Below are 26,669 nucleotides of genomic sequence, written 5' to 3' on the forward strand. Positions count from 1 at the left end.
CTTTCTGTTTCTTTTTTCCTCCTTTATTTCCAAAATACTAAATTTTAGATAAATTCGACAGAGAAAAGGCACAAAAAAAAAATGCAAATTCTGGAGAAAAGCCTTTTTGGAACAAAAATGTACAAGAAATATATAGGTTCAGTTAATCTTTCAGCCCTTTTATAGCATATATGCCACTGTGTTTTTATAATCGATTTTCTACAATAAACCCAGAGAAAATTCTACAGAAAATTTAAAAATAACAATACTAATTTTAAAAAATAAAAATAAAAATCCGAATGAGTCTATATCTCAGAATCTCAATAAGAACCTCTTAAACAGCAGAAATTTCGACGAACATTAAAGAAGAGAAAATATGGGTTTTTCAGCTGAGAATCTTTAAATTGCAATCTAATAAAAATTAAAGGAAAATTTATGGAAGGAGTCTTGGTTGGGAGAGGAAGATGAGAGGGGGTTGTTTTATGTAATGTGAACTCTTGTATTATATTGTACATCAAGAAAATGTTTCAACTTTTCTTGGTTATATTTCACATTATTTTATGTTATTTGCTTATCTTTTCCAATTTCATTCACTTCATTTTGTTCTTTTAACTCTCGATAGACCCAAGTGGCTAAGTTGGGGGATGTTACTACTCTGTCATTTTTTTCAAAAGTTTAGTGAACGTTTTGCATAAAATTTTAAGAAAATCCTAATTATGATTAAATAAAAAAGGGAATACATCTTATAATCTCATTATACTTTAAATGTCAAAAGTCAAACTTTAATTTTAGTCCCACATTCCGTAAGCCTCACAACTATTGCCCACTTTTTTATAACTTATTTCTATCAATTTATAATTTTAATAACTTATAATTTTTTCCAACAAGCACATGGCAAGAGAGCAAGAAAATATGATGTGTAAGTCTCTTCTTCTTCTTCTTCTTATTGTTATTATGTAATTTTTTTCATGATCGATAACAATTTTTATTTTTGATTTACAGTGATATAGATAAATATGAAAATTACAATTACAATGACTTGGGATCTTACTATTCATTAACACATTCACAATTTTTAATTTATTTTTTGTTATTGATCTGTATTATTCGTGGATCCCAATTGACGTGTCACGAATTGATTTGATCTAGTTTTGATGAGAATCGATTACCAATTTACCATTGAGAATTCTTTACGTGAAACGTGATAATTAATATGATCGAATTGAACTGAACCACAACGAAAACAAATTTAATTTATCTTTATACAATAATATATTGAATTACATGTTACACTATACATGCGGAATTAGTAATTTATTTCAAACCACATCAAATTGATCGATTCAATTAGCAAATTTTTTTTTATTTTTTTGCTATTGTATTCTAAGAATCTTATAGTATGACAAGTTGGATGAAATTGTTTGGGAAAATATCAAATAAATCTGAGTTAATTTTTGGTTTTCCAAGAAACTTTAAAACTCAATAATAAATGCTCATCTGTAAGTTCAATGACCTTTCATGTTTATTGACTTTAAATGAGAAAAATATTTTCAAAAGTTGGAACGTCATCTTTCTTCTCTTATATCTCAATATTTCTCATCAAAGATCTTGACAGTGCTCAATGTATTATAATTTAACTTTTTGCTATAATTTCACATAAATTAATTTTGTCGTCAATATTAAAAGATTATTGTCTTGCAAAATTCAATGATTACTATTACTATTATCTTAAAAGTAAAATATAAACGACGGGAGAACCAGAAGAGGAAAGAAGTTTGTTTAGACGTTTCTTATTCTTCTTTTTTATTTTAGATTTTTGCATATAATAACTATTTTTATTTTTTTTGGCATATAGGAAATTTTACAAAACATGTCCTGCATTAAGGGTGTATTTACAATCTGTACAACATATTATTTAAAATTACATTTTACATACTGAATTTACTATTTGTAACAAAAAAACGTGTTTTATAGGAAAAATTGAAATATTATTAAATTGCCATAATAAGTGGCTAAACATACTAAAGTGTATATTGATCTCCAAATTTGATTGGACCCATCATGTCAAAAAATATTTCCTTCGCTCCTCTCTTAGCATACATTTGCACTTGGTATTCACGTGTTAGATGAACAATATTAGAGACTCTCAAAAAAAAAAAATTAAAATAAAATAAAAAATTGTGGGAGACCACGATGATACATGCTCATACACTCAAGTCAATCATGAAAAAGGACAATAATGCATATTAAGTTCACGAGTACACAAAAAAAGACAGTAATGCGTATTAAGTGCACGAGTACACTTACAAAAGAAAAGGTAATTTTGAGTCAAGTTTGTACTTTGAGAGAGAGCGAGTATCAAATTGTTGATTACTCTTGTATAACACTAAATTTGAGTATTTATAAGTAATAGAAAAGAATAGAGGTTCTCTAGATATTTGATACGTGACATTATCTTAACAAAGTCTCTATCTGATAGATAGTGAGTGTGAGGACGAAAAATTGCAACTTCATATCATCAAAATAATAAAATAATAGACGTCTACTACCTAGTGCTTCCTTGTGTTGGTTAGATCACCCGTCTTTTTCTAGCATCTCTTGGCTAATGGGGTGTTCTTTGGTTGCCTTGGAAAGGTAGGCTGATATCATTGCTTAGCATGTAGGCAGGGGTTCACCCAATGTTTTACATTATTTAACATTTTATATACCCTTTTATAATTTTTTTCAATCTGGTAATTTCTATTACTAGCACTCTTTCATCTAGAAAAATTAACATTTCTCTCTCATCCCCATCTTTTCTCAAACAATAGATTTTTCTATTAATTAAGGTATTTTAAATTTGCTATTCACCAGACATTTTTAATTGGATTTGTAACACAGATCTATAAAATTTTATAAATAATATTGATATTTATCTTATATCTTATATTCTTAATGTTTCTCGTAAAAAAAAAAAAATATATAATATATATATATATATATATATAAGAAAGAAAGAAAAGAAAATGAGTATGAAAAATAATAATGTATGAATTCTTGAAAAATTGTAAATTACAAAATGGTATAAATTTATAACTTGAACATAAAACAAATTAGAAATTTATTTTAAGATGCAAAATAATAAATAGCTGTATATATTATTTTACTTCGTTTTTCTAAAAAAAATATTATTCATTGAACATAACTTATTTATTATAGGATGACTACTAATAATTTTCATTTGTCGAGTTAATAATGGTGGGAAATTTTAAATGAAGTTTTTACTATTTTTTTACAACTCAATATTATTATATTAAATTTTATATTTAGTTTTCCAGTTGTAGTTTGTACAAAATGAAGATTAATAAATATCATAAGCTTCTAATAATTAAAATCTAAAGAAAAATAAAATAAGTATTTCAGTTTGTGCATAGTTATTTATAATGACAAATTTGTAAATATTTCTATTTTTAATGCAAAATATGTTTTTATTACCAATAAATAAAATATATATTTAGCCCTCGTTTGGCCCCGATTCTGTAGAAATGAAAATGGGTAGAATAATATTTTTTTGAAAAATGAGTGGTTGAAAAAAAAGGAAATTTTTTTAATTTACGTGTAATATTATTTTATAAAAGATTATGTAATTAAAAATAAAAAAGAGAAAAATGAAATATAATGGAATGAAAATTAATGGGATCAAATAGGGACTTAAAATATATAATATGCACTTTTCTAGAAAATATTTTATTTTTTAATACACACTTTAAATGCAGGAGGTATTTTGTAAATTTCCCTATTTTACATTAGAATGACGCGTGGTGCACCTAATAATTAATGCGGTCACGCATCTTTAGCCAATCGTCTACATTGTTGGGTCCATCTGACGTGTCACGCGCTGACCTTTGACCTGCAGCTTGTTTGTTTATAGCCTCATTATCCATCCTTGATAAAGGACATAATTTTAATTTGTGATTGAGACACGTTATTTTGAAAGAATTACATTATAAAATTATAAATTGATGAAGAATGTGTAATTAAAAAATGAGGAAAAATTTTGAATTTATGTATAATATTATTTTATTAAAAATTTGTGATTAAAATAATGTCAAATCACTATTTAAAAATGCATTTTTTGAAAAAATGTGGTCTGATCGGGACCTTTATTTGAATAACTGAACTTTCAATGGGGTCATTCTCTTTAATTCTCAATCGAATTAGTAAACTTTAATATACTTTTGAATTTAGTCATTTTTACCCGTCAATAAAATTAACATCTGATTCATACATCGACATTGACACAGCGTGGCCACTTTTACAAAGTGTTAATTTCAATTTTGACTGCTCAACTTTTGTGAAATTAGGTAATTTATATTTAATTCAGAGCAAATCAAATCACTAATCTGGATATTGAATTAATATTAAGGCCTCATTTGATTCTCATTTTTCTCAAAACGTCAACACAAGCCGAGTTTTAACGAGCCGACGAGCCGCTCGGCTCGTTTGACATCCCGATTCAATCTGCTATTCTAAAATTCATTTTTCCATAAAAATGAGTGTCAAACACCCTCTAAAATAAAAAAGAGGGACCCAATTTTCTCATTACGATTTTATTGACACAAAAATAAAATTAAATTCCAAAATATTTAACAATTTTATTCGAAACGATAAATGAGATAAATGAATAAGGATGATAGATAGGAAAATGATGCGTAGAAGAAGGTTTCAATTTAGTGAGTCAACATCCATAGAGTCATGCGAACCAACTTCTAATGATCTCTTGATAACTTTGTCCATTACATCCGATCCGTCTATTCTATGCACCATCGAGAATATGTTGGTCCACTACCTGTATTTTATTCGACGACTTTAATTTGTCCAGTCAAATCTAAAGATAAACCATGAGAACAAAAATTCATCTCCATTTTAACGAGTCAGTAGAAAGATTAGGTATACATCGACGGTAAAAAATGAAAGTTGAAACAATAAATGAGATTTGATACTGGATAAACCTAAAGAGGAATCTGAGTTTTGCATTTTTCTTTTAAAATAAATTGACAATAGGAGGATGATTCTCGATCAATTTTGACTAGATTGGCACACATAAAGTCAAAACGGTTCAACCTCAATAGTCGTGGCTCAAGTGGCTTTGCAAACAATTATGTCTCATTTGATTTCAAATATGTTAGGTAAGATCTTTTTTGGGAAGAATGAATTTTTGAATAGTGCATTGACGGGAAATATGTGGTTAAAAAATAAGGAAAAATTTTGAATTTGCGTATAATTTTATTTTATTGAAGAATGTGTAGTTGAAATGATGTCAAAATACTGTTGAAAAATAAATTTTTCTAAAAGAATGAAATAAGTAATAGCAAAAAAACCGTTTATTCTCAAACTTAACTATGAAGTAATCTTATTTATAGGTATTTGATTATTTTCACAAGCTTACCAAATTAATAAAGAACTGAGATTTAAGTCGATATTCAAATTCAAAAAAGGGTTGCCCAATAATATTTTATCTTTAGTTGATGCAGGACATTCACCTTTGAGCAACTTTTGACAATGCCATGTTCATTTGTTTTTTAATCAAAATTTTACAAGATGCAAACTTAAAATAATTTGGATTATTATCAGGTGTGGCAACAACCATAACAACGACAATAAAACAATTCATTCTCTTTAAGTTTAGAGTAGACCGTATTAAATGCGATCGAAAAAGTTGGGATAAAAAACTAAGTCAACTCAAATGGATTTGTCACCAAGAAAAGTAAATATTTATATAAATGCTAAGGTGAAGATCAATACAAAAGCCATGGAATGTCTCTCACTTTTGGGAAAGAAAAAAATACTTTATTATTTTTTTGGAGACTAATTTAATAATTTTTAAAAGAAATTCATATTCCAAAAGTACTTTTAAAGGAAACCATGTTAAACCAACTTTCTTTAAATACTCTTTTAACTAAAAGACACACTATCATAAATTAGTCAAACGAGGTTCAAAAACAGCTTTTGAATCTCAAAAGTTCATTTTGACTTCTCAGAGAAGTCATGCCAAACAGCCCTAGTGTAATGCAGTAGCCAATCAAGATCTACTCATCAACAAAAAATAAAAATCTACTATAGGGAATTTATTGGTTAGTAGTACAAAAACCCCACATTTGTGAGAGAGAGAGATCAATCAGGTTATACTATGATATGGAGCTCAAACACAACATAACAAACAAACACTGATGCTGTAAGTTCACAAAATCTGGTTATTCTAGCACTTGGTGGTTCTCACTTAGCCATACCCCATGTAATCTTTGGGGAAGAAAAAGCATTAAAAGCTTGACAAAAGCTTGTGTAGAATTATCTTACTTCAGTATGCATGCTTGTGGACATTTTCTCCTGATTACGTTGGTCGGTATCTGCATTTTGCAGATGACCATTTTTTTCTGCCTCAGCTGCCTCGAAAGAAGCCTGTTTTTGCATGGCCTTCATCATCTCCTCCATCGTTTTCTCCTCCCCTTCGAGCTGTACTTTCATTATCATCTCTGCTTCCTTGTCAATCGGCTTAAAGTACTCCTCAATGGCAGCCTCCTACATATGATCAACCATATTTTCAATAACCTTACAAGATAGCCAATAACAAGAGAGAATGGCAGAAAGGAACTAATAGAGCCAGTATGGATTTTAACCCCGTGCATCCACAAAATGATTTATAGCAGCATACGTACACTCGGTAATAAATCAAAATTCATCTTAAGGAAGATCCATTACCCATTTTTCAGAACAATCAACTGATCTTGTGAGAGAACCTAAGCCAATCTAGAGGAGTCTCCTGCTACGGTGGTAATGAAATCAAAGACAGATAGGAGTTTGATGATAAGTTGGAGAACTAATTTAATACAGAACGAAGCAATGATTATATGAAGTTACAATTGCAATCTGTGTAAATATTAGAAATGTTCGATCTTAAAAGTCATCAAGAAATCGAACGTTGCTTGTTCACTTGTGCTCATGAAGAAGAACCCAACAAAGACACTGCTCATTTTGGCAAATGAGCGTGCAATGGATATTTTTCTTTCAGTCTGTCAACAATTGAACAAAAGCAATAAAGTTATTACTTGAGCCAAATATATGAACACACAAACAGCAATATTGTAGTCTAGCAGACTAGCACTAAATTCCTGGTCCAGCTAATTTTGGTGAGCAATTGGTTGTATAAGATAGGGGGCAACAACAAGCCTAACACTAGAAACATAAGGATGGAAGTTGATAGAAGACTCAGTTTGGCAAAGAAAGAAGTTCATCTATAATTCCAAGCTCCTGCTTAAAGTCTGTAGGAGCAAGAAATTAAGGTAACTAGGTAAGAATTTGGTGCAGACAAATAAAAAATCACAGCTAATGAAGCTCAAGTCTCCGCTCACTTAAATGTTTTTATGATGTGCTAAAGGAGAACCTGAAAGATGAAGTCTTTTCATTGGCAAGCAATAATATGGGGTACTAAAAGGAGAGTTGGAACACTAAAGTGTTTTCATTGGCAAGTAATTAGAAAGTACGGCACCATAAGAACAGATGTTGATAAATAGAGAATTGAGTTCCTTAAAAGAAGATCAGAACATATAGCAGCCAAATTCCACAGACGAGATCTGGTGTAGACAAATATTCTTATTGTATGTGTAACAAGACTTCATAAATGTCCATCGGTGTAGATATAATAACTTATTACCAAAAAGTGATTTGATGTCATTGAATGGTAAGCTCATAACAACAGGGTGACACCATTTGGGTAACCACTGAGTAGAGCCACACAAAACGCGACCAGTAGGCAGTTAAAAAATTGAGCATAAAACTATTCTATTCTTATATATCTATATATTTGTTCAAGCAAACAACTTTGACTCCATATTCAGAAGTATGATTTTCTTTTTTTCGTTTGAGAATGTTCGCTTTGTCATTCATAGATATGTTCTTCACCTTCAAAACCTTATAGTCCTCAAAGCCATTAGGTTCTGACCTAGCATGTAGAGGAAAATAGTTTGCCAATGTTCCCTTTGTTCTCCACCGAGAACCACATGCATTGCATAAAACTGGTTTCTCGGGGGGACCATTACGCCAAAGAGGGGTGCCTAAGGAACAAATTATAGTACCATCAGTCAAAAAGAGAAGTAAATTAAAGATGGTTATTAGCAGATAATATCTCAATGGACAGAAACAATAATGCACTCAACATTATTCCCAGATCACAACACAAAATGAAGTTTAATAAATTTTTTCAGTCTTGAGACAAAGCATTCTAGTTCAGAATGGAATTTAATTGTAATTTACTTCTCGGAATGCTCATGGGATAAAAGAAGAGAAGGATCGCTTTACATCAAACCAATGTAACTCTTTTGTTGTGTCAAGTCTGAGCTATTTGATGCTTTTCATTAACAATAGACAATGCACTTTGAAACTAACAAGGGCCCTGAAATTCCTCAAATTGAACTTATGACAAAATTTTATATCACTCCCTTTTAAGTACTGGCTCCAGGAGAACTAGTGCTTCTTATTCTTAACTTTGCCTGCAATGACAGTCCTATAACAAGTTGATGAGAAGTAGAGGCATGTATTCAACGCAGCAGTAAAAGCAATTTATGGCAGACCAAAGAGATAATATAGCTTTGTTCCAGCATAACATATTCCTTTTTTGGTTGTTTCATGATTAACCAGGAAAAGAATCCACAGAAGACTGAGGATCAAGAATACAAAAACAAATTTCTAGCTGATAAACGCGGTAAAGGAAACTTAAATGGTTGAAAAATATAGCATCTTTAAGGATACATAAGTGTTAATGCGCCATCAAAATCATTAGCAGGTGAAAAATAAATCCACGACGTGAAGTTTACATCCATAATCTCGGGATCATGTTAAATTGGTTTGCAACAGGGTCAAAATGAACTTGAAACTTTCATGAGACACAAGGTCAATAAAAACTCAAAGCTTGCTGATACACAGGTAGATTATTAATATGAATGAGATTGGTTTAATTCGTTGCCAAAGACGGACATGGAGAATAGTACAAATAATCACCAAAAATGAAATTTTACTAGAATAAAAAAAAGGGATTCAAGAAGTGCATTCTCTGATCATATCAGAAACTCCAAAACCAATAAATAGAGATGGGAGCATTGAGCATTGTTCGACTCGATCATCTTTACATTTTAATTGCAATAGAACACAGAGTATATTAGCTTCATTTCTGCATTTACATATGGTTCAAGAGAGTCAAAGGGTAGTAAACATTCAGTTTCATCAGCAGATTAAAGGAATTTCAACTCAAAGACTCACAGTCATTTGCAGCTGTTAAGAAACCAAATGAACAAGCAAATAAGCAAACAAACAGAATATTATTTATAACTGAACGTGTGACTGAGAATCGTTCATTGTCCGGTTAATCTCTTATTTCCAAAAAATTAATTGATTTCACTTATTAAATTACTAATTATAAATTATGAACCCGTCTTCAGAACACTGAAAAATATTAAAAGGAATTTATATTTTCCTGAATATTCGGAGAATTATTGAAGAAAATATATGTTGAAGATACAAAACTCACTAGTAACACCACAGTGGTAGCAAGGTCCTTGCTTTCCCATGTCTTTCTGTTTCTTTTTTCCTCCTTTATTTCCAAAATACTAAATTTTAGATAAATTCGACAGAGAAAAGGCACAAAAAAAAAATTGCAAATTCTGGAGAAAAAGCCTTTTTGGAACAAAAATGTACAAGAAATATATAGGTTCAGTTAATCTTTTAGCCCTTTATAGCATATATGCCACCGTGTTTTTATAATGGATTTCTACAATAAACCCAGAGAAAATTCTACAGAAAATTTAAAAATAACAATACTAATTTTAAAAAATAAAAATAAAAATCCGAATGAGTCTATATCTCAGAATCTCAACAAGAACCTCTTAAACAGCAGAAATTTCGACGAACATTAAAGAAGAGAAAATATGGGTTTTTCAGCTGAGAATCTTTAAATTGCAATCTAATAAAAATTAAAGGAAAAATTATGGAAGGAGTCTTGGTTGGGGGAGGAAGATGAGAGGGGGTTGTTTTATGTAATGTGAACTCTTGTATTATATTGTACATCAAGAAAATGTTTCAACTTTTCTTGGTTATATTTCACATTATTTTATGTTATTTGCTTATCTTTTCCAATTTCATTCACTTCATTTTGTTCTTTTAACTCTCGATAGACCCAAGTGGCCAAGTTGGGGGATGTTACTACTCTGTCATTTTTATCAAAAGTTTAGTGAACGTTTTGCATAAAATTTTAAGAAAATCCTAATTATGATTAAATAAAAAAGGGAATACATCTTATAATCTCATTATAGTTTAAATGTCAAAAGTCAAACTTTAATTTTAGTCCCACATTCCGTAAGCCTCACAACTATTGCCCACTTTTTTATAACTTATTTCTATCAATTTATAATTTCAATAACTTATAATTTTTTCCAACAAGCACATGACAAGAGAGCAAGAAAATATGATGTGTAAGTCTCTTCTTCTTCTTCTTTTTATTGTTATTATTTAATTTTTTTCATGATCGATAACAATTTTTATTTTTGATTTACAGTGATATAGATAAATATGAAAATTACAATTACAATGACTTGGGATCTTACTATTCATTAACACATTCACAATTTTTAATTTATTTTTTGTTATTGATCTGTATTATTCGTGGATCCCAATTGACGTGTCACGAATTGATTTGATCTAGTTTTGATGAGAATCGATTACCAATTTACCATTGAGAATTCTTTACGTGAAACGTGATAATTAATATGATCGAATTGAACTGAACCACAACGAAAACAAATTTAATTTATCTTTATACAATAATATATTGAATTACATGTTACACTATACATGCGGAATTAGTAATTTATTTCAAACCACATCAAATTGATCGATTCAATTAGCAAAAATTTTTTTATTTTTTTTATTTTTTTTTATTTTTTTGCTATTGTATTCTAAGAATCTTATAGTATGACAAGTTGGATGAAATTGTTTGGGAAAATATCAAATAAATCTGAGTTAATTTTTGGTTTTCCAAGAAACTTTAAAACTCAATAATAAATGCTCATCTGTAAGTTCAATGACCTTTCATGTTTATTGACTTTAAATGAGAAAAATATTTTCAAAAGTTGGAACGTCATCTTTCTTCTCTTATATCTCAATATTTCTCATCAAAGATCTTGACAGTGCTCAATGTATTATAATTTAACTTTTTGCTATAATTTCACATAAATTAATTTTCTCGTCAATATTAAAAGATTATTGTCTTGCAAAATTCAATGATTACTATTACTACTATCTTAAAAGTAAAATATAAACGACGGGAGAACCAGAAGAGGAAATAAGTTTGTTTAGACGTTTCTTATTCTTCTTTTTATTTTAGATTTTTGCATATAATAACTATTTTTTTTTTTTTTTTGGCATATAGGAAATTTTACAAAACATGTCCTGCATTAAGGGTGTATTTACAATCTGTACAACATATTATTTAAAATTACATTTTACATACTGAATTTACTATTTGTAACAAAAAAACGTGTTTTAAAGGAAATATTGAAATATTATTAAATTGCCATAATAAGTGGCTAAACATACTAAAGTGTATATTGATCTCCAAATTTGATTGGACCCATCATGTTAAAAAAAATTTCCTTAGCTCCACTCTTAGCATACTTTGCACTTGGTATTCACGTGTTAGACGAGCAATACTAGAGCCTCAAAAAAAGACTAGTAATAAATAAATAAATAAATAAATTGTGGGAGACCACGACCATACATGCTCATACACTCGAGTCAATCATGAAAAAGGACGGTAATGCATATTAAGTGCACGAGTACACAAAAAAAGGACACAAAAAAGGACAGTAATGCGTATTAAGTGCACGAGTACACTTACAAAAGAAAAGGTAATTTTGAGTCAAGTTTGTACTTTGAGAGAGAGCGAGTATCAAATTGTTGATTACTCTTGTATAACACTAAATTTGAGTATTTATAAGTAATAGAAAAGAATAGAGGTTCTCTAGATACTTGATACGTGACATTATCTTAACAAAGTCTCTATCTGATAGATAGTGAGTGTGAGGACGAAAGATTGCAACTTCATATCATCAAAATAATAAAATAATAGACGTCTACTACCTAGTGCTTCCTTGTGTTGGTTAGATCACCCGTCTTTTTCTAGCATCTCTTGGCTAATGGGGTGTTCTTTGGTTGCCTTGGAAAGGTAGGCTGATATCATTGCTTAGCATGTAGGCAGGGGTTCACCCAATGTTTTACATTATTTAACATTTTATATACCCTTTTATAATTTTTTTCAATCTGGTAATTTCTATTACTAGCACTCTTTCATCTAGAAAAATTAACATTTCTCTCTCATCCCCATCTTTTCTCAAACAATAGATTTTTCTATTAATTAAGGTATTTTAAATTTGCTATTCACCAGACATTTTTAATTGGATTTGTAACACAGATCTATAAAATTTTATAAATAATATTGATATTTATCTTATATCTTATATTCTTAATGTTTCTCGTAAAAAAAAAAAATATATATATATATATATATATATATATAAGAAAGAAAGAAAAGAAAATGAGTATGAAAAATAATAATGTATGAATTCTTGAAAAATTGTAAATTACAAAATGGTATAAATTTATAACTTGAACATAAAACAAATTAGAAATTTATTTTAAGATGCAAAATAATAAATAGCTGTATATATTATTTTACTTCGTTTTTCTAAAAAAAATATTATTCATTGAACATAACTTATTTATTATAGGATGACTACTAATAATTTTCATTTGTCGAGTTAATAATGGTGGGAAATTTTAAATGAAGTTTTTACTATTTTTTTACAAATCAATATTATTATATTAAATTTTATATTTAGTTTTCCAGTTGTAGTTTGTACAAAATGAAGATTAATAAATATCATAAGCTTCTAATAATTAAAATCTAAAGAAAAATAAAATAAGTATTTCAGTTTGTGCATAGTTATTTATAATGACAAATTTGTAAATATTTCTATTTTTAATGCAAAATATGTTTTTATTACCAATAAATAAAATATATATTTAGCCCACGTTTGACCCCCATTCTGTAAAAATGAAAATAGGAGGAATAATATTTTTTTGAAAAATGAGTGGTTGAAAAAGAATGAAATTTTTTTAATTTACATGTAATATTATTTTATAGAAGATTGTGTGGTTAAAAATAAAAAAGAGAAAAATGAAATATAATGAAATGAAAATTAATGAGGGCCAAACGGGGACTTACAATATATAATATGCACTTTTCTAGAAAATATTTTATTTTTTAATACACACTTTAAATGCAGGAGGTATTTTGTAAATTTCCCTATTTTACATTAGAATGACGCGTGGTGCACCTAATAATTAATGCCGTCACGCATCTTTAGCCAATCGTCTACATTGTTGGGTCCCATCTGACGTGTCACGCGCTGACTTTTGACCTGCAGCTTGTTTGTTTGTAGGCTCATTATCCATCCTTGATAAAGGACATAATTTTAATTTGTGCTTGAGCCATGTTATTTTGAAAGAATTACATTATAAAATTATAGATTGATGAAAAGTGTGTAATTAAAAAATGAGGGAAAATTTTGAATTTACGTATAATATTATTTTATTGAAAAATTTGTGATTGAAATGATGTCAAATCACTATTTAAAAATACATTTATTGAAAAAATGTGGTTCGATCATAACCTTTATTTGAATAACTGAACTTTCAATAGGGTCATTCTCTTTAATTCTCAATCGAATTAGTAAACTTTAATATACTTTTGAATTTAGTCATTTTTACCCGTCAATAAAATTAACATCTGATTCATACATCGACATTGACACAGCGTGGCCACTTATACAGAGTGTTAATTTCAATTTTGACTGCTCAACTTTTGTGAAATTAGGTAATTTATATTTAATTCAGAGCAAATCAAATCACTAATCTGGATATTGAATTAATATTAAGGTCTCATTTGATTCTCATTTTTCTCAAAACGTCAACACAAGCCGAGTTTTAACGAGCCGACGAGCCGCTCGGCTCGTTTGACATCCCGATTCAATCTACTATTCTAAAATTCATTTTTCCATAAAAATGAGTGTCAAACACCCTCTAAAATAAAAAAGAGGGACCCAATTTTCTCATTACGATTTTATTGACACAAAAATAAAATTAAATTCCAAAATATTTAACAATTTTATTCGAAACGATAAATGAGATAAATGAATAAGGATGATAGATAGGAAAATGATGTGTGGAAGAAGGTTTCAATTTAGTGAGTCAACATCCATAGAGTCATGCGAACCAACTTATAATGATCTCTTGATAACTTTGTCCATTACATCCGAACCGTCTATTCTATGCACCATCAAGAATATGTTGGTCCACTACCTGTATTTTATTCGATGATTTTAATTTGTCCAGTCAAATCTAAAGATAAACCATGAGAACAAAAATTCATCTCCATTTTAACGAGTCAGTAGAAAGATTAGGTATACATCGACGGTAAAAAATGAAAGTTGAAACAATAAATGAGATTCGATACTTGATAACCCTAAAGAGGAATCTGAGTTTTGCATTTTTCTTTTAAAATAAATTGACAATAGGAGGATGATTCTCGATCAATTTTGACTAGATTGGCACACATAAAGTCAAAACGGTTCAACCTCAATAGTCGTGGCTCAAGTGGCTTTGCAAACAATTATGTCTCATTTGATTTCAAATACGTTAGGTAAGATCTTTTTTGGGAAGAATGAATTTTTGAATAGTGCATTGACGGGAAATATGTGGTTAAAAAATAAGGAAAAATTTTGAATTTGCGTATAATTTTATTTTATTGAAGAATGTGTAGTTGAAATGATGTCAAAATACTGTTAAAAAATAAATTTTTCTAAAAGAATGAAATAAGTAATAGCAAAAAAACCGTTTATTCTCAAACTTAACTATGAAGTAATCTTATTTATAGGTATTTGATTATTTTCACAAGCTTACCAAATTAATAAAGAACTGAGATTTAAGTCGATATTCAAATTCAAAAAAGGGTTGCCCAATAATATTTTATCTTTAGTTGATGCAGGACATTCACCTTTGAGCAACTTTTGACAATGCCATGTTCATTTGTTTTTTAATCAAAATTTTACAAGATGCAAACTTAAAATAATTTGGATTATTATCAGGTGTGGCAACAACCATAACAACGACAATAAAACAATTCATTCTCTTTAAGTTTAGAGTAGACCGTATTAAATGCGATCGAAAAAGTTGGGATAAAAAACTAAGTCAACACAAATGGATTTGTCACCAAGAAAAGTAAATATTTATATAAATGCTAAGGTGAAGATCAATACAAAAGCCATGGAATGTCTCTCACTTTTGGGAAAGAAAAAAATACTTTATTATTTTTTTGGAGACTAATTTAATAATTTTTAAAAGAAATTCATATTCCAAAAGTACTTTTAAAGGAAACCATGTTAAACCAACTTTCTTTAAATACTCTTTTAACTAAAAGACACACTATCATAAATTAGTCAAACGAGGTTCAAAAACAGCTTTTGAATCTCAAAAGTTCATTTTGACTTCTCAGAGAAGTCATGCCAAACAGCCCTAGTGTAATGCAGTAGCCAATCAAGATCTACTCATCAACAAAAAATAAAAATCTACTATAGGGAATTTATTGGTTAGTAGTACAAAAACCCCACATTTGTGAGAGAGAGAGATCAATCAGGTTATACTATGATATGGAGCTCAAACACAACATAACAAACAAACACTGATGCTGTAAGTTCACAAAATCTGGTTATTCTAGCACTTGGTGGTTCTCACTTAGCCATACCCCATGTAATCTTTGGGGAAGAAAAAGCATTAAAAGCTTGACAAAAGCTTGTGTAGAATTATCTTACTTCAGTATGCATGCTTGTGGACATTTTCTCCTGATTACGTTGGTCGGTATCTGCATTTTGCAGATGACCATTTTTTTCTGCCTCAGCTGCCTCGAAAGAAGCCTGTTTTTGCATGGCCTTCATCATCTCCTCCATCGTTTTCTCCTCCCCTTCGAGCTGTACTTTCATTATCATCTCTGCTTCCTTGTCAATCGGCTTAAAGTACTCCTCAATGGCAGCCTCCTACATATGATCAACCATATTTTCAATAACCTTACAAGATAGCCAATAACAAGAGAGAATGGCAGAAAGGAACTAATAGAGCCAGTATGGATTTTAACCCCGTGCATCCACAAAATGATTTATAGCAGCATACGTACACTCGGTAATAAATCAAAATTCATCTTAAAGAAGATCCATTACCCATTTTTCAGAACAATCAACTGATCTTGTGAGAGAACCTAGGCCAATCTAGAGGAGTCTCCTGCTACGGTGGTAATGAAATCAAAGACAGATAGGAGTTTGATGATAAGTTGGAGAACTAATTTAATACAGAACGAAGCAATGATTATATGAAGTTACAATTGCAATCTGTGTAAATATTAGAAATGTTCGATCTTAAAAGTCATCAAGAAATCGAACTTTGCTTGTTCACTTGTGCTCATGAAGAATAACCCAACAAAGACACTGCTCATTTTGGCAAATGAGCGTGCAATGGATATTTTTCTTTCAGTCTGTCAATAATTGAACAAAAGCAATAAAGTTATTACTTGAGCCAAATATATGAACACACAAACAGCAATATTGTAGTCTAGCAGACTAGCACTAAATTCCTGGTCCAGCTAATTTTGGTGAGCAATTGGTTGTATAAGATAGGGGGCAACAACAAGCCTAACACTAGAAACATAAGGATGGAAGTTGATAGAAGACTCAGTTTGGCAAAGAAAGAAGTTCATCTATAATTCCAAGCTCCTGCTTAAAGTCTGTAGGAGCAAGAAATTAAGGTAACTAGGTAAGAATTTGGTGCAGACAAATAAAAAATCACAGCTAATGAAACTCAGGTCTCCGCTCACTTAAATGTTTTTATGATGTGCTAAAGGAGAACCTGAAAGATGAAGTCTTTTCATTGGCAAGCAATAATATGGGGTACTAAAAGGAGAGTTGGAACACTAAAGTGTTTTCATTGGCAAGTAATTAGAAAGTACGGCACCATAAGAACAGATGTTGATAAATAGAGAATTGAGTTCCTTAAAAGAAGATCAGAACATATGCAGCCAAATTCCACAGACGAGATCTGGTGTAGACAAATATTCTTATTGTATGTGTAACAAGACTTCATAAATGTCCATCGGTGTAGATATAATAACTTATTACCAAAAAGTGATTTGATGTCATTGAATGGGTAAGCTCATAACAACAGGGTGACACCATTTGGGTAACCACTGAGTAGAGCCACACAAAACGCGACCAGTAGGCAGTTAAAAAATTGAGCATAAAACTATTCTATTCTTATATATCTATATATTTGTTCAAGCAAACAACTTTGACTCCACGTGTTATATGTATGTGAGCCTGCATGTGAAAATGTGTGTGCCTGATTTAATGCTTCGTAAACACAGGAGAGCCAATTTCATCAACAGAATCTTTCAAGCCATATGATGAAGGTCTTTGTTGGCAGTGCAACTCTTCAAAGCATAAGAATATTCTGAATAGAGACAAGGATGCGTATATATTGTAACATAGATAATTTTTACTTTCTTTATTAACAAAATTTATGATTACAGTATGTCAACAGGAAGACAAAAAATTATTCTTCAAATAGAAATGCATTACATTTATTTAAGGCAACAAGAAAGGATTGCTCTTTTAATTCAAATTGTCATTATTGGTTTAGAGAACAAAAGTGCTTAAATCTTATTTATTACCAGCAGATATAAATCAAACTTGGGAGAGAAATAAACTTCAAATGATTAATGGGTATAGAAGAATGAATAATCCTTAGCTGTGTGGAATCAAGCATGTGTTTATAGATTTGCAGGATATAATTGCAAGGTATATTATTGACATCAACAAACTATATCTTACCTAATTCCAGAAATGGGCGTATAACACCACGTCAAAATAGAAAGACAAACAGAGATAAATATATCTAAAGATGCATGATTTAATATGAACACACTAGCTCTATGTTTCTAAATACTGAGAATGGCCTTTTTTCATCAAAATATGAGGTTAGCTTATAGCGTGCTCAAGTTTGCTCCATATGTTTAATGTTTCCCCCAGCTGTCCTCAAGCACTCGAGGTTGAATCAGGTAACCAGGGGGCTGCCCAGTATGAAATGAATAAGAAGGCTTCTCTCGTATGGTACTAGAATTAAGAAGCCTAAAAAATGCAAGAAATTGTCAACCCCTGGTCAATGACATTATTATGCACATTCATAAAAATTTTCACACTACAACTAAGCACATTAAACATCTCAGAATACGCAAAGCACCTTGACCTTTAGACTGTATCAGGAAAACTAATCAATTAATTCCATATGTTGCTATCATACAACCACATGAACCCATGGAGCTATAATCACGGATCAGTTTATCTTTTACCATCCAACTTATGTTCTTTATATGATTTGACAATTCACCCATATTAAGGGAATAGTGCATTTGCAGAATCACAAGTAACAGGACAACCAAAATCACATTTCTCTTTGGTGTAACCAATGTGTGCTCAAGCTTCATATTAAACGCCAAAGCACCCTATTTACATTTCACAAACATCCTCCCCAATATGCAAAAACCATGTGGCATAACCAAAAATTTACAAATTACAAGTTCCGAAATTTAGCCAGATTAACAGGAAAAGAAAACTCACAGTTTCGTCTAACTTCTTATTCAAAGCTTTCATTTCCTCGACCATCCGCCGCACCTCTGACAAAATTATTTGTTCAGGGACCTTTCTGATTTCTGCTTTTCTCTCTTGTGCCTAGTCAGATATAAGAATTAAATCATAAGCCCATTGGAAAACAAATTTAAGAATACAGACACACAACCTATGAATTTACGGTAAGCAAAATGTCAAGAATCAGAGCATCTAATATAACTGTATCTACATTTTAGACTGTGACACGTTCAGAGAACTAATAGAACCATTTTGGCCCAATATCATATTTTAAATTGACTCATTTACAGCTAAATAGAACTATTTCGATCTTATGAAGTTTGATAACTGGCCAAAGCCATTTGTGGACAGATTCTTTAAGGCAAAATTATGTATTAATCTGTGCACGAGGAACAACCAATGCAGCAAGAGTTGTTTGGAGCTTAAATATTTACACCAAACCGAAAAATTCAACTTTTTACAAAGAGCAAACCTCCCCGGGCGGGGCTCCAAACCAAAAAAAAGACCCTTTGTTTGCAGGAAAGAGAATATTGAACAGGAAATGTCAGTACTTAGATCTTCAAGAACAAAAAACCACCAACAGTACTTCCCATCAATAGTAATCTATCCTATTTCGATAAAAAAGATGGGGAATTTTATTTCTTTGAACCATAACAAAATTAAAAATTAGCATGGACTTTCACAGACAAGATCGCACATCAAAAGAATCAAAATTATGAGAACTCCAATTGAAGCCTGACAAAAGTTACTCATCAGGGTTTTACTTTTAACATTTGCTCGATGACGCACAATAAATTAAATTCACTTCAAAATACAGAAGCAGCTAAATTCCATTCTTTAAAATCTTTATCCATCAAATACTCATTATTTGCCAAAACCCCATAAACGAAAAAGCAACTGAAGCACATCATCTTCTGTATTGCACTAATTATTCGATTCTCGAATTAAATGATTTCATTTCATGTATATAAATAAAGATTGAATAGTAAAATTACGGAGTGGATAAAAGCGTAAAAACAAACAAACCAGTTGGAGGTGTTGTTGGAGCTGTAAACGATAAGATCGAATTCTTCGCTCTTCGTAGCCCGAAAGAACCCTTACGTAGAACATGGCTTTTCTCCCAAAATCAATTAACTTATTCATAATTTCACTATTCCAAATCTAATAATTGGATTAATTTACAGTGTGAAATCCTAACGATAATACTAAAAATCTTGGCAAAGTGGTATGGGAGTGCAGCAGTGGTGGCTGGGGAAGAAGGCGGACTTTTTTCCTTTTCAGTTTTATCTGTTTTTTGTAGGCAGAATTTGTATTTTTACTTGTGTTTGTATTCGAATTTGGTTTCCGTTTTTGTTTTCGGTTACGCACTTACGCTACACGTACATCATGTACCTCTCTAGGATTCATTTCGAATAAAAAAATAATTTATTTGAAGTGAATTCTCACGTGAGAAGGGTAGACACAACATTATGTACAAATAGCATAGTCAACAATGATTTTCTCAGTGAACTGCTCATCGAGTGAACAAAGCAGCTCCAATCTAAACTTATACATAGTTCTTATACGGCTTGCCTATTGATTCACCCTTCGATTGAGTAAGTAGACTCGCGCTTGAATCACTCCATAAACAAGCGTGAACCTATCCCTACAGTGAGCAAGCAAAGTAGCTCGACTTGATTCGTCCCATTTAACACTTCTAATTCATGGTAAGAGAACATAAGGCATATGACAAAACGTGAAAACCTAAGATATAGAAGATCAAACAAGATTTGATAGATTTAAATTCACATAAACATCCACCCAAGTGATACTTCATTGAATCCGTCCGTATAAATTATCATCATCCACATCAAAAAGTCATATACTTTGGAGGAAACTAGTATAATCAACAATACTTGATGTACAATGATTTCAATAACATTACATGCCACATGAAATATTGTCATTGAACAGTTTAAAAAAAATAAAATCATCTTTTCAACCAACACGTTTTGCCACAACCTACATTGTCAACAACGCTATACAAAAACATTGTACAAATAGATTAATTCTAAGCACATTCAAATTTACCACCTCTCTTTAGTTTATGAAATAAAGTCACAAGCAAACCTGAAATATAATTAGAGCTTTTACATTTAACTCCTCAGAGCCAGTCTTATGCTGGAAGTGGTCCTCCCCGTCCCCAAATATCGATTCTGAGCTATGTTCCCCGAATTGTAAAGAAAAATATAGATTTGATCAATTATTTTTATAAATTAAATAGATGCCAAACAATTTCTGAGAATTGAAAATTACGCTGAAACTGCAATACTACAATAGCTTGAGTTCAATTCTCCACAAATGCACAAGTAATCCAACAGTTATTTATATCGCAATTAGCAAGCCTTTTTATATCCATGAAAGAAAAAAAAACATCGGAAATATACCATCAGCCACATGGGCACGGCACAACACAGACACTGAACTGCAAACTGGGAAGTAACCATTAACAACATTTCAAAGGTGAAAAAGTTCAACGACGAGTATTATAATCCATCATATCGAATATACGACGCCTTCATTTCCACAGCACAAGGGAACTCTCAGTTTCTCCTCCTCTTCTTCTTCTCTTCCTTGTCAGATGCATTCTTCAACTGTACCATAAATTGTTTGAGTCAATTTGTATTACAGATACAGATATAGCAAATCCTTGAAGATATGAGACGTGTTCTGTTTTCTGTCGTCAAAGAAAGAAGCCACTCACCATTATAATGAGGATTCGGACAAAGATGGCAACAAAATCAGTGAATAGTGTGAGGGCATGCTTCACGTAGTCCAAGTCTCCGAAGTGCGCTTTCTCGATTATAGCCTGAGTGTCGAACACAATGTAGCCCACAAACACCAAAAGTCCAAAATACAACTGAAAGAGAATGAGACAGTTATGAAATCGTTAGAGCTGACTTTATCGGTTTATCCTTACATTAGGCAGAATGAAACGAGAGGAAAAACTCTGAACCTCGAATTTGAACAGTGATACAGAGCCACTGAAAATTGAAGATGCAAATTGCAGCCAGAATAGCATAGAGAGACCAGAAGAGAGAAGGCCTCCGAGGTACAAGTACTCTCTACGCCTAGCCACCATGGCTGCTGCCGAGAAACAACCAAAAGCCAACGCACAACCAACAAAAGCACCAACAACAATGCTACAGAAAGGAATAAATTGTGATTATAAGCAATCATCTGATTTTAACCAAAGAAGAATCGGAAAAGAGTTCAACCAAATAACTACCTTCAAGTATTACTGTTAAACTGTATTTCAATTGCATCATGCAAGCCTAACCAGGATTCTAACCTCAGCATCATAAAGGGTCGATGCAAGGAATAGCAAGTCTCGAATATTTTCAAAGCTAAAGTAGGCATTCCTTCTATGCCATATAAAGAACTTTAGTTCGAATCGATTCCACTGAACAATGAATTTGAACAATAAGACAACTGAATCGGAATTGCTTCTCACTTGTGTAGACGTTCTTGACAATTAGAGTTGTCATGAAACAGAGCACATATTATATAGTAAAAGCCTCCTGGAATATTTTTCTACTGAAGCAATAAACAACCGAAACATAAAATTCTCTTGTAAAATTAGTCAGCATATTACTTTTAAATTATTGAAATACAATAAGCATGAGGAGGTTGCTTTGAATACAACATACAAGGCCAACTATAACAGAAAGACAAAAGCCAAGCACAACAAAGTTGCATTTGGTTTACTGGATTACACCGTATAAAAAATTGTAAAAATTGTAATGGATTCTTTATTTGTCAATTCAAAAAGAATTTCATTTGCACTATAAATCATAAAACAGGGTGCTGAGCATAGAGATTGGTTTAGATCAGATAGGAAAAGATACCGTAGATGGGATTTTTTTTAAATGAAAGTTCAAATAATACTGTCCACCTAATTCCATAGACCTAACACTCTAATATAATTTTTAATTCTAAATTCCTTATCCATTGTGGCAAACGCAACTTGGATGTATTATCTAAAATTACTGTTAAGCCCAAATTATAACTAGCAATTTCCAAATTTGTAATTCACAATTTCCTAAGTCAAAATCAAGTCCTAATTGAATTATAAACTGAATTATATTAGGAGTTTATTGAGTTACGATCAAAGTCAAAATAGTTAAGGATTGGTAGTATAGGTCTTGGAGGAGTCCGAGGTGTCAAAAATGTCAAAAAAATCACATGTGATCAAAGGAATACAATTAAAAGTCTAAAGGGTGTCAAATAGCCGCACAAGTTACGCTCCAAATTCTAAGTCGCAGCCTGCAACGCATTTTTCATATAGAAAACATTTGAATTTGAGAATTGTGGCCTTTCTGAGATAGCCTTCCAACGCATTTTGAATCACCTCAATCGAACACCGGGAGAAAAAGTTATGATGAAAATACTTATGACTTCTCAGCTGCTGCTCGCTTAGCGCTCAAGAGACGTCCAACAATCCCGTTTTGCTTCAAAAACTTGATTTTGAACCCTTTATCATCCCAAACACTATTCCCTATATATTTTCTACCCTATGAACGTCCCAAAATGTGTTGAATCATATTATTCCATAGAGCTAGTTCATTGAAGATCCAAATCATCATTCCTTGATCTCTAGATTCAACGTCCATATCATTGTGTTCATAAAATCTTTCCAAGCCAAGATATTTCTTTGAACTATAAAACATTCAATTAATTGAGATATACATTGAGCCATATATTTTCATATCCTTTACACAAAGGTGGATTGATCAAACACCAACCCGAAAAACAAGGAATTCTTCAATTAATCCGCCGAAGATAAATCGATACCAGGGATCGAGAGCTATTGCAGAAGCCCAAATTTCAGAGGACTAAGGTCAGGTGCGAGAAGCTAGGATCTGGCATCAAGACCACACAGTCTAGGAGGCTAAGGTATAAATCTGGAGTCGAAATTTATTTTGAATGAGCACACCTCCAATAGGATCAAGGGAGACTGCAGGAGTTGAAGTCAAAAGTTGTACGAGGTTGACAAGTCTGGACCATACTGTAAGTTCGCTTCAGTTTATAGTGGATACTGACTAGCCAAGTGCCTGAAGTTCATACTCAGTTGGGGTTTCTCCGTGATCATCTTTGGTGTTCTTTACGAATTTAATTATTGATTATGGCCTTCAAACCATAGGATAATTGGACTTGTGACTAATCACCTAGAAACAATTAAAAGTGACTTGTTGCTTATTAATTGCTTATTTCCGCACATTGGATCTAAATAAATAAATAAATCGGCTAATCAGAACTTTCAATCACAATAGAAGGCAAGGCAAAGCAGAGCGGAGCAAAACAAGAAATTCAAGAAACATATCACGTGCTTGTAATAGAAACAGATTCATAACGAAACTCAAAAACCAAGCAAACTAATGGAGGACATACCTAGGGTCGAAGTCAACGGACAACTTGATCAGAGGTCCGAGGGATGCCCCTTCAAAGAGAGCAGCTGCCATAAGAAGTGAAACCCTTTTTTTCTGTTCATAATTGAGACAATTACACTCAATTAGAATCCAAATGATGCCATAAGTTTGAAAAATAAACTAGGAAACAAGCAAAGAAATACCTCTTCATAAGGAGGCGTAGAGAGTAGCCAAATGATGCTACCCAAACATCCAATGGTTGTGAAGAATCCACCAACGTTCCAAACAAAGTGAAGATAAGCTCCAACCGCCGATGAAAGTAATGCACAGCATAGCAACAGATAAACCTACAATCAGGCAATCCAATATATCACTTCCACTCTGAATTATATACCCAAATTTCAAGTAATCACATGCACTGAACATAATTTTCTAATTACCAAAGATCAGATATCACAAAAGAAACATAGTAACTGCGAAGAATGAGAAATAAGATCAAATATCTACAAATAAACCAAATTAAAGATTTGAGAAATCAATTCAATTAATAAACAGGGGCACCATAATATTCCAATAACTTATGCTGAAAGGGGGGTAAAATCAGAAGGGCAATAATTATTCAATTCTAGACATCAAACTATCCCAAGAATCCAAAAAAATAGGTTCAAGAATCTGAGAAAAGAAACCTGCTTGAGATGGGTCTGAACAGTAGGGGAAATCTGACGGAAATTCTTGAGAGAGTCGTAACTCCAACTGTTCCGAGAGGCAGATTGCGATTCAAAGAACGATGTGAATGATTCCATTATTTCTTTGCAAGTAATCTCACGCGAATTGAAATTCCTGTGGAAATTCTAAAGGAGGCGTTGAAGATGCAATTTATATGCAGTTGGGTTTCAGCGCTTCTGCGATTTCCTGGAAATTTCCAGATGATTAGACCAGCGGGGGTAATTATTAGTCCTTATCTTATCTACGAATTCTACCTTTATTATTTTGACATTTTTATCCCTGGTTCACTTTTTATTGCGAAAATTTTTCATTAAAAGAATGTAAAATAACAAATATATTCTCTTATTTAAGTAAAATAAAAATAAAAATTAAATAATAAATTGTAATTATACTCTCAAATTTTTAAAATAATTACAAATAAGTCTAAATAAATTATTAAAAGAGTAATTAGCTAAATCGTCCATACCTTTTAATATTATTATGTAAAATATTCATACATTTTATTTTTTTGGACATTTTCACAATTTTCATATATTTTCTCAATTAAAAGTTGTGAAATGATTAATATACCCTCATATTTATATAAAATAAAAATAAAGAACAAATTGTAACTATACTCCCCAATTTTTTGATTATTTATTTGTACTTTTTTGAAAATTTTGGTAGCATAGTTGCAATTTTCTCTTTATTTTTGTTTTATTTAACTAAGGGGATATATTTGTTATTTTACAGCTTTTAATTGAAAATTGATGATTTTCGCGATGAAATTGAAAATATAAGTGAAAAAAAATTGAAAGGTATAGACATTTTGGACAATAATATTGAAATGTAGGGACGTTTGTGCTAATGACCCTTTTAATAATTTATTTGGACTCATTTGCATTTTTTTTTAAGTTTTGGAGTATAATTGCAATTTATTCTTTAATTTTTCTTTATTTATTTAAATAAGAGAACATATTTGTCATTTTATAATTTTTTTAATTTTGAAATTGGATAAAAATTACCTTTTCTGCAATGAAATATGAAAATTGGGATCAAAATGCCGAAAAATAAAAAGTAAAAACCTATTGCACAATAATATTAAAAAGTGATTACGTTTTGTGCTAATTATCCTCGTTCAATGTCCCTTTGCTTCACAAGCAAGTTGCTCATTTAGCCTTCTTTTGTCTATCAATCTTCAAAATAATAATAATAATAATAATAATAATAATAATTGGTTTCTAAAATTTATTTTCAATCATCTTACTTTAAAATATTGTGCATATAAGTTCAAAATTTTAATTTATTTTTTAACCATATATTCTTCAAAAATTATTATTTTAAATTTTATATATTTTTTAGAAAATTTAAAAAAAAATTCCTTTTTAATGGACATTGGAGCTTATATGAAAAAGTTATCACCCATCTCCCCAAACACAACCATTCAGTTTTTAATTCATTTCTTTTGTCACGACTCACGGTCAAAGCCTCAAACTTTAACTTATGTCATCTTGTAAGGAAATTATTAAAATGTTCCATTTTTAGACTTTTTAAAGAATGCTTTTAATCTAGACTCTTCTAAAAAAACATTTTTATTGACATGAAAATATATTTTTTTTTATTAAGCATCCTAGATCATTTGGTATGGAAGTAGCATTTAAAATAATTTAATAAAATAAGGATTTTCAATTAGTTATATAGGCACGTACACATTATATAAAAAAAATTATTTTAAAAACGAAAGTTA

General features: G+C 30.9%; 2 protein-coding genes and 2 long non-coding RNA genes across 4 annotated transcripts; all 4 read right to left on the reverse strand.

Annotated features, from left to right (window-relative positions):
- Positions 1-6,054: 6,054 nt before the first annotated feature.
- Positions 6,055-7,840, reverse strand: LOC111377697. The gene is made up of 2 exons (XR_002699764.1): positions 6,718-7,840; positions 6,055-6,537 (listed from the first exon to the last, which is right to left on the reverse strand). It is a non-coding gene; the product is annotated as an uncharacterized LOC111377697 (long non-coding RNA).
- A 21-nt stretch (positions 7,841-7,861) lies between these two features.
- LOC111377696 lies at positions 7,862-10,069 on the reverse strand. The gene is made up of 2 exons (XR_002699763.1): positions 9,539-10,069; positions 7,862-8,069 (listed from the first exon to the last, which is right to left on the reverse strand). It is a non-coding gene; the product is annotated as an uncharacterized LOC111377696 (long non-coding RNA).
- Positions 10,070-15,671: 5,602 nt separating this feature from the next.
- LOC111377699 lies at positions 15,672-20,111 on the reverse strand. Its single transcript, XM_023000827.1, has 3 exons — positions 19,836-20,111; positions 18,783-18,893; positions 15,672-16,154 (listed from the first exon to the last, which is right to left on the reverse strand). The coding sequence occupies exons 1-3, from the start codon at positions 19,950-19,952 to the stop codon at positions 15,924-15,926; spliced, it is 459 nt and encodes a 152-aa protein (XP_022856595.1). The 5' UTR covers positions 19,953-20,111; the 3' UTR covers positions 15,672-15,923.
- Positions 20,112-21,091: 980 nt separating this feature from the next.
- Positions 21,092-25,172, reverse strand: LOC111377698 (bax inhibitor 1-like). The gene is made up of 6 exons (XM_023000826.1): positions 24,904-25,172; positions 24,421-24,564; positions 24,240-24,331; positions 21,805-21,991; positions 21,553-21,708; positions 21,092-21,442 (listed from the first exon to the last, which is right to left on the reverse strand). The coding sequence occupies exons 1-6, from the start codon at positions 25,018-25,020 to the stop codon at positions 21,392-21,394; spliced, it is 747 nt and encodes a 248-aa protein (XP_022856594.1). The 5' UTR covers positions 25,021-25,172; the 3' UTR covers positions 21,092-21,391.
- Between the last annotated feature and the right edge of the window lie 1,497 nt (positions 25,173-26,669).

This window comes from Olea europaea, unplaced genomic scaffold (assembly GCF_002742605.1).
Source record: "Olea europaea var. sylvestris unplaced genomic scaffold, O_europaea_v1 scaffold1709, whole genome shotgun sequence".
Lineage (NCBI taxonomy): Eukaryota > Viridiplantae > Streptophyta > Magnoliopsida > Lamiales > Oleaceae > Olea > Olea europaea.

Excerpts from the sequence above, each read along its gene's own strand:
- LOC111377698 (XM_023000826.1), bottom strand. The coding sequence starts at position 25,020 with ATGGAATCATTCACATCGTTCTTTGAATCGCAATCTGCCTCTCGGAAC. Across the intron at positions 24,565-24,903 it reads TTCAGACCCATCTCAAGCAG|GTTTATCTGTTGCTATGCTG; the intron begins GTTTCTTTTCTC and ends GCCTGATTGTAG. Across the intron at positions 21,992-24,239 it reads TCCGTTGACTTCGACCCTAG|CATTGTTGTTGGTGCTTTTG; the intron begins GTATGTCCTCCA and ends TCCTTTCTGTAG.
- LOC111377699 (XM_023000827.1), bottom strand. The coding sequence starts at position 19,952 with ATGAATAAGTTAATTGATTTTGGGAGAAAAGCCATGTTCTACGTAAGG. Across the intron at positions 18,894-19,835 it reads TCCAACAACACCTCCAACTG|GCACAAGAGAGAAAAGCAGA; the intron begins GTTTGTTTGTTT and ends ATATCTGACTAG. Across the intron at positions 16,155-18,782 it reads ATAAGAAGTTAGACGAAACT|GAGGCTGCCATTGAGGAGTA; the intron begins GTGAGTTTTCTT and ends GATCATATGTAG.